At 37.4% G+C, this 13452-nt stretch overlaps 1 protein-coding gene across 1 annotated transcript; it reads right to left on the reverse strand.

Annotated features, from left to right (window-relative positions):
• Positions 1–9642: 9642 nt before the first annotated feature.
• Positions 9643–10773, reverse strand: LOC121427272 (alpha-1A adrenergic receptor-like). Its single transcript, XM_041623609.1, has one exon. It carries the CDS (start codon positions 10771–10773, stop codon positions 9643–9645), a length of 1131 nt encoding a protein of 376 aa, XP_041479543.1.
• Between the last annotated feature and the right edge of the window lie 2679 nt (positions 10774–13452).

The following is a 13452-nucleotide window of genomic DNA, read 5'->3' on the forward strand; positions in this document are numbered from 1 at the left end:
AAGGAGTGGCTTAACATACAAAGGATTACTCGTGCAGAGATTGAGCAAAAACCTCAGAATATTGAGGACAATGTGGATATACGTTCCGTCAACTGCGTAACCATGATCGGGATTCGTAATGAGACGACATTAAGCCTTTCGATTTTCTTAATTCATGCAATCAAGCAACTATTTCGACAAATCTCGTGTGTGTTCGATTTACGAAGTAAAGATATACCCCCCCCCCTTCCTCTCTCTCTCTCTTTCTTTCTCGCGCTCTCTCTCTTTCCCTCTCTCACATACACACATGTTTGCACCACACACACACTAAAAAAAATTGCACAAATAGTTACTATGAATGTGTGTGTGTATTGGAGTTTTGTCAGACGTGTATCAAAACAAAAAAAAGTATCAATCAGATATGATTATTTACGTCTAGGACCGACCTTTAACGTCACCATCTGAAAGACGTGACCAGGGCTCGAACCTCTGCATCAATTTGTAACTTCCCCCACAGCTTGGATTACAGGCGCACTCCACAACGCCCAGTTACCATGAATGCTTATATTATTTCCGTTATATGCCTTGCACCCGTAATAGACCAGTCGGTCACGGCACCTCCCCAAACACTGTCACACACAGCCAATTTTGTTATTGTTTTTTTTCAAACACGTTCACACCTAGTTACCAATAATGCATATAGCATTTCCATTTACATGTATATATTTGAAAGCAGGATATAAGAGCATTGTAGATTAAATGCCTTGCTCATGGGCATATAGCTGCCGCGGCAGGGGATTGCACTACGGACGTTTTCATGTATAGCCAGGCGCCTTACACCACTCGACCACGGCATCTCCACTCACACACCCACACGCCACACCCTCCCCCACACACCCACCCACGCACGTGCAAAACCAAATTTAGGTCCATATGCCAAAACAAAAAAAAAGAAGAAACTGAAAAATATCTGGGAGCTTTTCATCAAAAATTTTGTCATCCGACAAGTTGCCAGATGAGAGCACCGTTGCCATGGTTGCATAAAAGTTACCATTATGGCAACCTGGCCATACAAGATTCATTGATTTTGATTGGCTGCTGATTTGCGTTACCATGGTAGCAACCATTGGAGGGTAAACTTACCATAATAGTAACTTTTATGCAACAGGGCCCTGAGAACACTGAACTTCATTTCGATTTGCTGAGATCATGCTCTATGGAAAGTGTGTTTATCGAATAACACACTTTGTCGAGTAAAGTCCAGTCCATTAAATTGGCATGTCAGAATCTGACGTTGCCCATCAAAATGTGTTCCTCCTCTTTCCTGGCATCGGCGTAAGATGTTGATGGACTGTACGCCGCCCACAGGAAGATCACTGAGCCAAGAGAGGAATGTCAAGCGCCCCACGTTCTCTCTGGTGTCACGCGCGTAAAACATTCCCCCATAGACTTGTGTGTAAAAATGGCACTTTTGAAAACTTCATAAAAAATGAATGTGAAATAAGAGGGTGGAATGTTTACTACCATTGGATAGGATATATATCTGACTTTCCATATCTGACCAGGAAAGGGTACCGTAGCCAGCTCATTTTAAAAATAAATCGCCATTTATGAAGATAACTATGAATGGATCAAATTCATCAACTGAAACAGTAAAATAGCCCTATTTAATCCGCCAGTCAAAAAATAGTTCAAATTCACTTATTTATCTTACCAATTTGGGCGAAGGAAGTTCAGTAGTTACCATTTCTGGAATCAGTGTTAGATTTTGAATCATATTCATACATTTTTGTCAATAAGCAATATCATATTTTAAAAAAATTCACGGGATGGGTCGAACGAATATATTTAGCCCTCCTGATGTAAGTAGGCTCGTGGCACCCTCTTTCCTTCTATATCATAGCACCAGCGAGTGCCACCATTTCTAGTGCGTTCCGAATGTTTCAAAACTTTGTTGAAAATTATTGTGCATTTCTTATTTTCACTGTGCTCTTTCAAATTAATGTTATTGTGGTAATGTAACCTAATTCGCCAAATATTACCTGACAGTTACCACGTTATGAGCTGACAAATAAAACCTGCACTATGGTTGCACGGGCCTATCAACAATGGGAAGGCAAAATATATTCGTTAAAGTCAACCCATTTTTTTTATATAGGTGATTGACAAAGAGTATGAATATGATTGTCCATATAACACTGAATCTATGAGGAAACTACTGAACGTCCTATTCCCGAATTTGGAAGAAATGTCACCAACTTTGGAACTATACTTTGACTGGCTGGTGAATGATTAGGTTTATTTTACTGTTTCAGGTGATGAATTTGATCCCTCAAGAGATGATTTCGTAAATGCCGATTTATTTTACTCAGACATGGTTTATCAGATATATATCTTAGGTCTATCCACAGGGAATAGACATTCGACCCCCGAATTTTTCAAAGGTCCAGTTTAATACACGAGTCTAGGGTAAATGTTCTAGGCCCATGAGACCCTATTAGAGATCTGTGTCACAAATGGATATCCATCGGCAACTTTATTTTTGTTTTAATTTTAGTGAGTTAAAATCAAACCTGAGGTGAAAATGTCAGATATTCATCAACAAATAGCACATGTCATGATACAGCTTGTAATAATACCTTGTTTGATAAGTGAACATAATACAAAATCAAATGTTAATATATTATTTTGGAATACTCACATTCTTAACTTTGAAAAGATGATTAGTGGCAAATCGGGGAGGAGGATTTCATATCAGATCATCAATTTATGTTTTATTAAACAGCATCATATATTTTGTTCCATGTCTATTTCATTTTACACCTATCTATTATAGTTTTTCATCTCATTAATTAAGAAAAGAATATGAAAACGCACAAACCTTTCTGATCGCTGACCATGTGACAGAGTTTGCAAAGGTTGGGCGGAATGAACGGCTGGAAGTGAGAATATTTCCTGGGTTTGAACGACGAGACGAACTTCTCGATGTCGACGTGAGACACATCTTCACCAGTATCCTCAAGCAAATCGATGATGGTTCGACTGCCAGATCGTCCTGCAGATCGACTGCCAGTTCGTCCTCCATGACCGTGTTGTCGATCACGGTAGTTTGAATTGGAAATCACGCTGGTTTTCTTCCGTGGAAGGGATGTCAGGGTGACGGGTTCCGTTGATTGGTCTTGACCCATAATGCAACAGTGATCTGTGCATTCATGACAACCAGACATTATCAACATTTTGACAGCTTCATTGAAGATCAACATGTCAAATAAATATATAGATATCATATATTTATAAATAAATCTTTCTCAAGAATAATTCCTCATTTAGCGCGACAAAAAGTACACTGTTAAAAAACCCGTGATTTTACAGAGAAATAAAAGAAGATTTTGCAGAAAGCAATTACAGAATCATTCTGTAAATTCATAAACCATAATTTTTTTCTCTGCAATTTAACAGAACAGGTCTGTTTAAAAAGGTGAAAAGACTGTTTTATTCAAGGAAATTTGTAAGATGCCATACATCAAATACCAATTTCCTGTAAGATTACGCAATCTGTTAAGATTACAGGTGTTCTCGAGACTCTGCTGCAGGAACTTCTTTTAGTTTAAGGATAAATTTTCTAACAGTGTAATAGGGGTGGGGCAGGGGCGTCGATCCATTTTTCAGATTGGGGGGGGCAAAATCATTAACGTTCCAAAGGCGGTCGATCGTACAAAACACCCACACACACACACATACATATATATATATATATATATGACTCATGAACAGAGACACGTATCACACAGACACGTATCTCACCCAAAAAAATTAATGTGAGCGCGAAGCGCGAGCTGATTTTTTTTATACTGACAGGAAAAGCGTGCGTGTTCAGGACTGTTTGTAGTAACTCATGAGAATGATATAATATCTCACTACACAGATAGTATGAGTGCCGAGAGTGAGCTGAAATTTCTTTATATTGTGACCTGAAAGCTTGATATTCTAAGCATTTTTGGTACCAATGATTAAGATTGGTATCTAAAAGAAGAATAGATGCGAGCGCGAAGCGCGAGCTAAAAATTTTGATATTCACATCTGAAACAATGACAGTTTAATGGACGTTTTTGATAAGAACAAGATATATATATATATATATATATATATATATATATATAAAGATGATTGCAAATCGAAGCAGGAGTTCTTTTAGTGAGGCTTAGAACTGAAAACTGGACATTTACATTCACCTATTTAATCATGAAAAGTACACTGTATGGGTTTTTGCTAGAGAAATGATGCGAGCGCGAAGCGCGAGCTGAAAATTTTTATATTCTAATCTGAAAAGCGGACATTTTGAGCACGATTTCAAATAAAGAACGAGTTGTGTGTCTCAATCTCGCTTGCTGAACATTACAATCTTGTTTTTTGGGGGGCATATCCGGAATTATTGGGGGGGGGGGCAAAATGATATGTTTGCCCCCCCCAATATTTTCATTGGTGGGGCGATCGCCCCCCCAGGATCGACGCCTCTGTGGTGGGGAGGAGAAGATTGCAATATGCTGCTTATTGTTCATGATGATGTGGATTGAGGGCGCGCAAAAATTGTAAAGCTTTGTCTGAAGAAACAATGGAAACATCCTGAAAATTAAGATGTAGCTGATCAGATATTATTTTATTCTCTATGTTTCAACAGGTCATCATAATTATGAACGATTTGAGAAAAAAAATCATTAAATGGTTGCAGGAACCTTAAATGTAAACCTAATAACTTTAAAGGGGAAGAAATTGCAGAAGCTATAAGAAAATTATAATTGTTTTGAAATTTGGATCCAAAAGAATAAGCAAATTTCAAATTGGCAACTGGGTAAGTAAATCATGACAAGTGGTAAAGACAACTTTCCCATATAGGCCATGCACTCAATTATCAAACCATAGAGCTATTAACAGACAAAGTAGCGAACTGTTTTAGGTCTTCATGAAAGAGGAATCGAGTTTGAAGTAGGCCTACAATTTTTTTAATGACATATTGGTCATTTCATGTATTGGAGTAAACTGAAGAGTAATCTTTGCCTTACACACAGCAAAAACTGTGGTGTTAACCGGTGTACATAGAGGACCACAGCAATTATTTTACTCCGGTGCTAAATTGGTTGTGTTACTTTTACACCTGTAGGTGTTATTACACCTTTTGTTGTTACATTTACACTCTTTGATGTGACGTTTAATCTCTAGGGTGTAATTTTAACACCTCAGGGTGTGGTCCTCTATTAACACCAACTGGTGTCAGTTTTAACACCACAGTTTTTACAGAGTACTATGACATCACCGTGACCAATGCAGCCAATTTAAAGTCTCCATGAACATGATCAGTAAAGCGATTACCAATTTTTACATTTTCAACAAAAGAATCATAAGTTTCTTATTGTTAGTGACTTAATTTGCCAGATATAAAACTTCCACTCACCTACTTGTCTGATTTTTCTTTTCCTTCTAAAAACAACTTTTAATAGGGTATATCCCGTTAAGCTCCACAAAGACAAGTCAAAGAATATTTATTGTTTTTTCACCGTACAATCAGGTAGTTATCTACAATCAGACAAGAATTCAATAAGGTGATACGGCAAATTGACCCCTTATTACTATAGTAAAAAATGAATTATCAAGTTCAGAATTCATATGAATAATTAACTTACCCAAACGTGAGGATAAACATCGAAATATGAAGACGATAAAATATTTCCTCCACATCCACTGCCTTATCTGCATCAGCATAAAGACCTAAATATTCCTCGTCGATTAAGAGTCTGTCATATTTCTCGATTTCCCATAGGTAGGGCAATTCTTCTTCTTTTTTCCCTTCTTCTTCTATCCTTTCTTTTCAAGGTCGAAAAATATTTTGTTAGGAACAAAGACTCGCAATGGGGCGTTCATTGTTTGCATTACAATTTCATTATGCATTATGAAAATAATCGCTACATGCTCCGTTGAACAAAGTGAAAACGTGTACATATATTGACAAAGGGCTTGAGAATCGAACCTATCTTTCTCAACAATATTGTTGAGCATGATTATTTCCTCAAATCACTTAAAGAAACTTTATAGCGGAATATAATGTAGAAATGAATTGCAAAAAGATTTTAAATAGCGCCCATCTTCACTTGTTCGCACATCTGATTTCTCAAACAAAAGTTGTTCCGGATTTTCGCTACAACTATTATTTGATTTCTTCATTTCGGTTCTGAAATTGGTAAATATTATGTATAGATAAGATCAAAAGTTTTTAATCAACCTCTCTTGTCCAAGTGATTGTCTGTTCAAACACTCCTGAACTTAGGTTTTTTTTTTTTAATTTATACAGCAGGGGCACGATATAACATTTTTTCTGTTAATTGTAACTTAGTTAGTAAACATAAAAAGCTTGACCCCACTGGTATTCTTTTTCATTGTACAAACCTTTTTGATTTACGAATTGAATTTCATTGATCAAAAATATACTTTAACTATTTATATCAGGGAACCCATACTAACAAGCTTTGCTTTCCAGTGGGTTCCCTTTTTTCATTTCTGTATATGATATTTTGTGTTATGCTTTACATTGTAACTTTTGTTAAATTTGGAATGAAAAAGAATAAATGCAATCAATTAATCAACTCTTATTGTAAAGGTAAAAAGCATGTTTATACAAGTGTATATTTCGTGTATCTAACACCCCCACACATATGGTTGACTTTTAGTTGATAAAGTCACTGTAAACCATGGGCAAAGTTTCAATTATGCTACTCTATATAGGTGTTAAGACTCAGTGGATAAGCCTCCTGACTTTGAACCCCAAGGTCTGGGGTTCGAATCCCTCAGTAGCACCCACTGGCCTGTCTGAAAAGCTCTGTCAGGAATTGGGATGATGGGAGGGGGCAAAAGACCACCCCTCCCTATCGTTCTCTCTCTTTCCCTATCTCTCTCTCCCTCTCTATCTATCGATCTATAAACTTTTTTTTCATCTTGATCGGAAGGTATAGAGTTGGGATTAGTTGACATTCAAGATGTGGTTTACCTCCCTGCCAATGTAGAAAACCCCATTGACGTGTTTCAGTTTGAAATCAACAACAAATGGTTCATGTCTTTGGTCCATTTACGTTAGCTACTCTAAATTCTTGTGTAGCAAAAATGCTAGCGTCTTTTTCAAACCACATAGTTCATAATACAAAGATATGACAGGAAGCGCCGATTACATCGTTGGTAAATTACGTAACAAACACAAAAGGACACAGGATAGATCCCTGTGGGACACCACCAAGAAAGTGTTTGAGGATAAACAACCAAAAAGCAAATTAAACTCATGTCTTATTAGCGCCTGATAGTTATTTTGTTACAGGCCCGCAAATGTAATTTTCGAAAAACAGTTCTCATTCAATAACAATTAATAATATCAATAAATAGGGCAAAATGAATAACTTTTTTAAATCTCCCGACTGCAATCCATTACTTAAATTATCTTTTCTTACATTGAAATATTAATGCAATGCCTCATGTAATTTTCCCACTTTTCAATTAAACTTTTCCTTTAAAAATGGTTTGAAACGCCGTCGTAAAACTCACACGTCCTAATGGATATCTCATTGAAGTGCCGTCGTTTTGGAAGCGAGTTTCTGTATTCATGGTAACGATCCATTAACAATTATCTCTTTCAGGAGTTTGTAGAGAGTTCTTGATGTCTAAACCTTTATTGATATCCCTCACGGCACAAGGCTCCCCAGGCAAACTAGCAATTAAATAATTGATCTTTTAGTCTGTCATGCCATTTGACGAAATGGAATCACGTTGTGACAAGTTCAAAGATCGTCAATTGTTAAAGCATTCTGAAAAGAAGTCTCATTTTGTCTCGTTTCGTGAGTTTGAAATCGTCAAACATTTCTCGACATGTGTCCCTGCTCTCTGAGATAATATCCCTGTCCACATTCAGAATTCTCCCACAGTCGACGTATTTAATCAAAAACAAATTTCAATCAACAAAACAAGTAAGCTGTTGCAATGACCAGTTATCTGCTATCATCTTGCTATTTCATTTGTTGATTTGTTGTTATATGATTGATATTCTCTTTATGTTGTACAATAATATAATTCATAATTTTGATCTGTTTAAATTTATTATGTTGTATTTGCTTTATTTACCTTCAATTTAAGTTGAAAAGCGCTTAGAAACTGTATGGTATTAAGCGCTATGTATATAAGAGCTCCATATTATTATCATTATCACTATTATTGTTGTTATTTTTTATGTTGTTGTTGTCTTAAGACATACAGATGATCTAATTATCCCTGTTACCAGCCTTTTTCCTTACTTCCCTCAGGATTCTCTTGTATTTATTTTGAAACAAGCCCCTCCCCACCCCTTTTATCTGTCTTTTCAAGTCTTAGACTATCTCCGTCTCTCTCGATCTGTTTATACGTCTCTGTCTCTCTATCTTTTTATTCATTTGTATGTCAAAAAGTTCTTCCTATTTACACCTTAATAAATGATAACAACAGCTCCCACCGACAGATTTCTAAATTAGAAAAGAGGCAGTTTTGACAGATATAAAAGTAAGATGATACTATTAGGGAGGAGGTGTAGTAGATACCACCTCTTTTCGACTCTCTTGAAAGGAATGTTGTAATTGTGCACAATCATGACAATGTACTTCCATGGTAGTTGTCTTCATGGCAAAGTTACAACAGTTGCAAGTTCTTTATGAAACGGGCCCCTGATTCCATCATTTTCCTAAATCAGTCCAGTCGATAAGTTACAAATATGTACATAACAGTCCTATGCAGAATACAAGACAATGTTACACCAGATTTCACATATTTCATAATTGACTTCATCTATACAAATTGTTGTCCTCTATGCACAAATGTTGCCTTTATATATCTTCTCATCTTTTCACAATTGCGTTTAAAACAATATTACTTATCTGAGATATAGGCGCGATGACCTAAAATACGGTGAAAATGAGTATTAACAAAAATAATGTATAATCATCATTGATTTGGACAAATAATACAAATGCAAGAAACATTTCAATATCTCATTACAAATTAATCATGAATAGATATATGTCTTTGTTCTTACTGGATAAAACATTTTCATAAATTCATAGCATAATAAAAGCGAATGAGTATACAATGTATAGGAAACAACACAGATTAACGATTTTGTTTGGCACAAATTCGACAAGTCCCCCTGCCGCCCTTTAGTCCAAAACCTTCAAAGAATCCCCGAATTTATATAGAGCCCCTACCTTGGGAAGATGATAACTTTTCTCATTTCTAGACAGAAAATCATGCAGTGTCAACTCCCTTTTCGAGGTGAAAACATTTGCTTACATTCTCCCTAAATATAGTAATGAGTGTATTTCAACAATCTTTACAGAAATGTGTTACCCCTCTGCATCAGCCCCTGCGAATCAGGTAATTCACTCATGCCATCATAGATATTTTACGGTGTTTGATCAACTGTTACACACCATTCAGTCATGAATAGTGGAAAATAATGCACACGTGTATGAGCAATGTATCTATTCTGCTTCGAACAGAAGACAACAGGCAGCACTCTTAAGTCTAATATCTGAGGACTCCAAGAGATTTTTATTGTGGCATTAATGCTTAAGTTACATTTTAGCACGTAGATTCTTGATCTAGCTACTTAACGAATGTCTTGCAGAAGACCTTACGAAAGGCCTTTCTGTACTCACTTCTTCCAAAGGCGTACACAAACATGTTGATGCTGCAGTTTGAGGCAGCCAAGACGGCTGAAGTCCACCATGTCGTGTCACCAAATGTGGCGCCAGTCGCGGACGCAAAGGTAAACAGCACCGTAAGTGGCAACCAAGACACAAGGAAGCATCCGGTGATGATAAGGGGTATGCACATGCTGCGGATGTTTCGTTGAATTCCTTCATGGTTACGCCTCGCTTTGCGAACATTGTCTCTTTTTCGACAAGCCAAACTGTTCAGGTTGACATCCAGCTGATTGATGACGTCTCCCATCCTCGAGACTCCATGTTCCAGGCCGTCGACATGATCAACCACGTCGTTGCCTTGAGTGGTCAATACGTCCCTCAAACGAGCAGTGCTGTTCATCTGAGCACTTATCTTCTCCGAATGGCGAATGGCAATCTGGAAAATCCTAGCATACATGACGAGGAGCAGGAAGGCGATCAGCCAGACGCTCACGGCAAAACTTCCAATCGTGCTTGGCAGAAATTCGGGAGCGGAAAAAGAGACGAGACACAACGAAAACCCAAGATGATACGCGATGTGGTCAATGGAGTCATCAGCTATTCCTACGAAGAATGATAGAAATATCAAGATATAGAATGCTGCTATTGCCACGGCTACAATGGCCCTCCTTCTGGTGACAAGAACTTGATAGGTTAACGGTCGGGTGATTTGTATGTAACGATCAAGGTTAATCAGGAAAAGAAAAGAAGCACTGGTTGCCGGAGCCAAAGTCGTGATAAAACCAGTTATGTCGCAGTATATATTACCATCCTTCGAGAGCCATTCGTAGGTGAATATCGACAAGGGTCCGTTCAAAAGCATGATCGCACCGATGAGATCGGCTATGGCCAGGGCTGTCAGGACGATCTTGCTCGCAGGACCAAGGGTTGTATCAGGAACTCTTGGGATGACGATTGTGTTGGTGATATTACCTACGATTCCAGTTAATGCCACTAAGGTCACAAACGTTGCTTTAGCCACCATGAAAATGAAGTCGACCGGCTTTTCATCAACGGAGTTGGAACTGCTACTTCCGTTGAAACTTTCCATGGTGATGTCAACATTCTTTAGGCTTAAAGCTGCATGAGTCCGAATTTCTGGAGGATGCGCTTGTATTTTGGGTGATTTTGCTTCTTTTTGCAAACTTTATTCATCATTTTGAAAGCTAATAATTTCATTCTCCAATTGGAAGCCTTTATGCGAATGCAGATTCATTGATCAAACCACGTTACCAGACCTGCACGTGACTTGTCCATGGATGTCATAATTATGATGTCTTTGGATATTTTTTTTATTTACCTGCTCTGTGTACTACTGTTCTTTTTATCATTATTTCTTTGAGTCATTCCGTGCTCATTTAATAGAAAATATGACATCAATTAAATTTGCTGTCCGGGGCAAGAGAGAGAGATGCCTTTCACATTTATGCTGGAATAATTCAGGTTCATATATTCTATACCGCACTCTGTCGCACAAATAGAGCACTTACCATTAACAAGACATTTCAAATTATACCGTTATTTGTAACGAGTTGAGTGAGAGCCGATACAGGAATCATATAAAGATTTTTTTTCAATTTTTTTCAATTTGATATTTAGCTTTTATTACGAAATCGTAACGAACAGCCCGCCTTTAACAACTCTGCGCCCCCTCCCCCCCCCCCCCTCTCACTCTCTCTACTCAACAAGGTATATTGTTGGAATCATATTGCAGACACATTTAATAATGGTGGTATCAATCCACAGTGTCGCCGTAATAATCACTACTTGAAAAAAATATGGGGAAATGAGTGATAATCAAAGAGTTTGGAGCTCTTAATTATAACACCTTCTTCACATACGATTTTTTTTCATCGATGATGAATTCTTCTTATTTAGAATTGACCTACCATTGGACAGCAAGATAAAATTATAATATCTTCTGGGACAGATACAAGACTCTTTTTCGAGGGGGGGGGGGCGTCTCTTGAATCTGAACCAGTGGCATTATGAGCAAGCGTGCGAAAATTACCTTTTTGAACCCTTTTAAAAATTCATTTTTTTTTATAGATTTAGAATTGCTATTTACATCAATTTTGTTTTACCCTTTTCCCTATTCTCCCCCCCCCCAACCTGCTATTTCCTAAGGTTCGTGAAACTTAAGGTAGCCATGGCCCCCGACCCCCCCCCCCTTACGCACCAGTAGCGCAGGCTCTTTGTGGACGAGTGCAGACGAACATGGCATATTGGAAGCAATTGTATTCATTGCGAGCGAGCTAAGGTGGCAATTTGTTTTTTCACGTTTAAAGTAAAGATAACTATAAAGGCTGACATTATTTTTTCTCTTCATAATAACCTTCTTCGATTCCTCCTCTTGTTCCTTTTTCCCTCCTCTTTTGGTCGCGGAACATTCCTCAGACCGATCCCCCGGCCCCCCGAAAAAAAAATCAATTTTTACGCCAGTGTCGGTGTGACTGTTTGTAAGAGGGTGTGGGTTGCAGTTACACTTCGTAATTCCGAAGGTTCGTAATTCCCCAGCTAACAATTGGACGTTTTCTGAACGTTTTAAGAACGTTCCAAGTTCGTTCTATGGACGTTTTGTCAAAACGTTTAGAAAACGTCCTTTTGTGGAAGGTTTTGGACGTTAATAAAACGTTCCAAATGGACGTTTAGAAAACGTTTTTTAAACGTTTAAAACCTAAAAATAACCTTTCGAAAATTTTTAAGGACCTGTAGAAAACCTTTGGAACCTTATAAAAGTCCAAAAACCTTTTACAACGTTCTGTGGACGTTCTACGGACGTCCAGAAAACCTTTAAAAAACCTTTGGAACGTTCCATGGACGTTCTGCGGACGTCCAGAAAACCTTTAAAACGTTCCAAAAAACGTTTTGCGGACGTCCAGAAAACCTTTGGAACGTTCAGAAAACGTTCTATAGGAACGTTTGGAGAACCTATTAAAAACTTATGTAAACAATGTAATGAATAAAAATATGTTATTATTTGCACCTCAAGCTCTTGGCTAAATTGTGGAATGGCACTTAAGAGTGAAGTGTCTCCAATCAAATCATGCTTAAAGGGCAGACTTGAGTGGGATTCATTTGGATTTAACTCTAAATATTGCTTCAGTAAATTTATAGTTTATTGAAAGTATCGTCTGTAATGGTTAGTTATTATTTTTTTTTGTTATGTTGGTACATTCCAAGACTGAATTAGTGTTTTTTAATCTTTGAGTGTGTTTCAGAACAATATTACAATAAAACGAAACACGAAAAGCATGAATTAATTACTGCTAAATAGAAAAGAACTCATTAAAAGCGTTTATTTCAATATGTCTAACGTACTATATACACTGTGAAAAAATTGGGCAATATTTTACACAATATTTTGCCCAACGTTGGGCCGATAGTCAACCCTACCAACTACTGGGCAATATTTTACCCAACGTTGTTGGGGCATGAATGTGCCCAACTGTTGGGTAATATTTTGAACTACATTTTGGGGGACATTAATTTGCCCAACTTTTTAATAAAGTTATTAACCCAACATCTGGGCAAGGCCTTTAATAATCACCGAGAAAAATGGCATAATTTTACTAAGTTGTTGAGTTATTATGATCCCTCCCTGCAATCAATAATACTATTTGTTGGGCATTTTTCATTTGCTTTACACAACAAATGGTCATTACTTGACTGGGGTTTTGATGTGAATTATCCAATAGATGGGCAAATAAAACAAGCATTTTGTTTCTCA

The sequence above is a fragment of the Lytechinus variegatus genome, chromosome 14 (genome assembly GCF_018143015.1).
Source record: "Lytechinus variegatus isolate NC3 chromosome 14, Lvar_3.0, whole genome shotgun sequence".
In the NCBI taxonomy this organism is placed as follows: Eukaryota; Metazoa; Echinodermata; class Echinoidea; order Temnopleuroida; family Toxopneustidae; genus Lytechinus; species Lytechinus variegatus.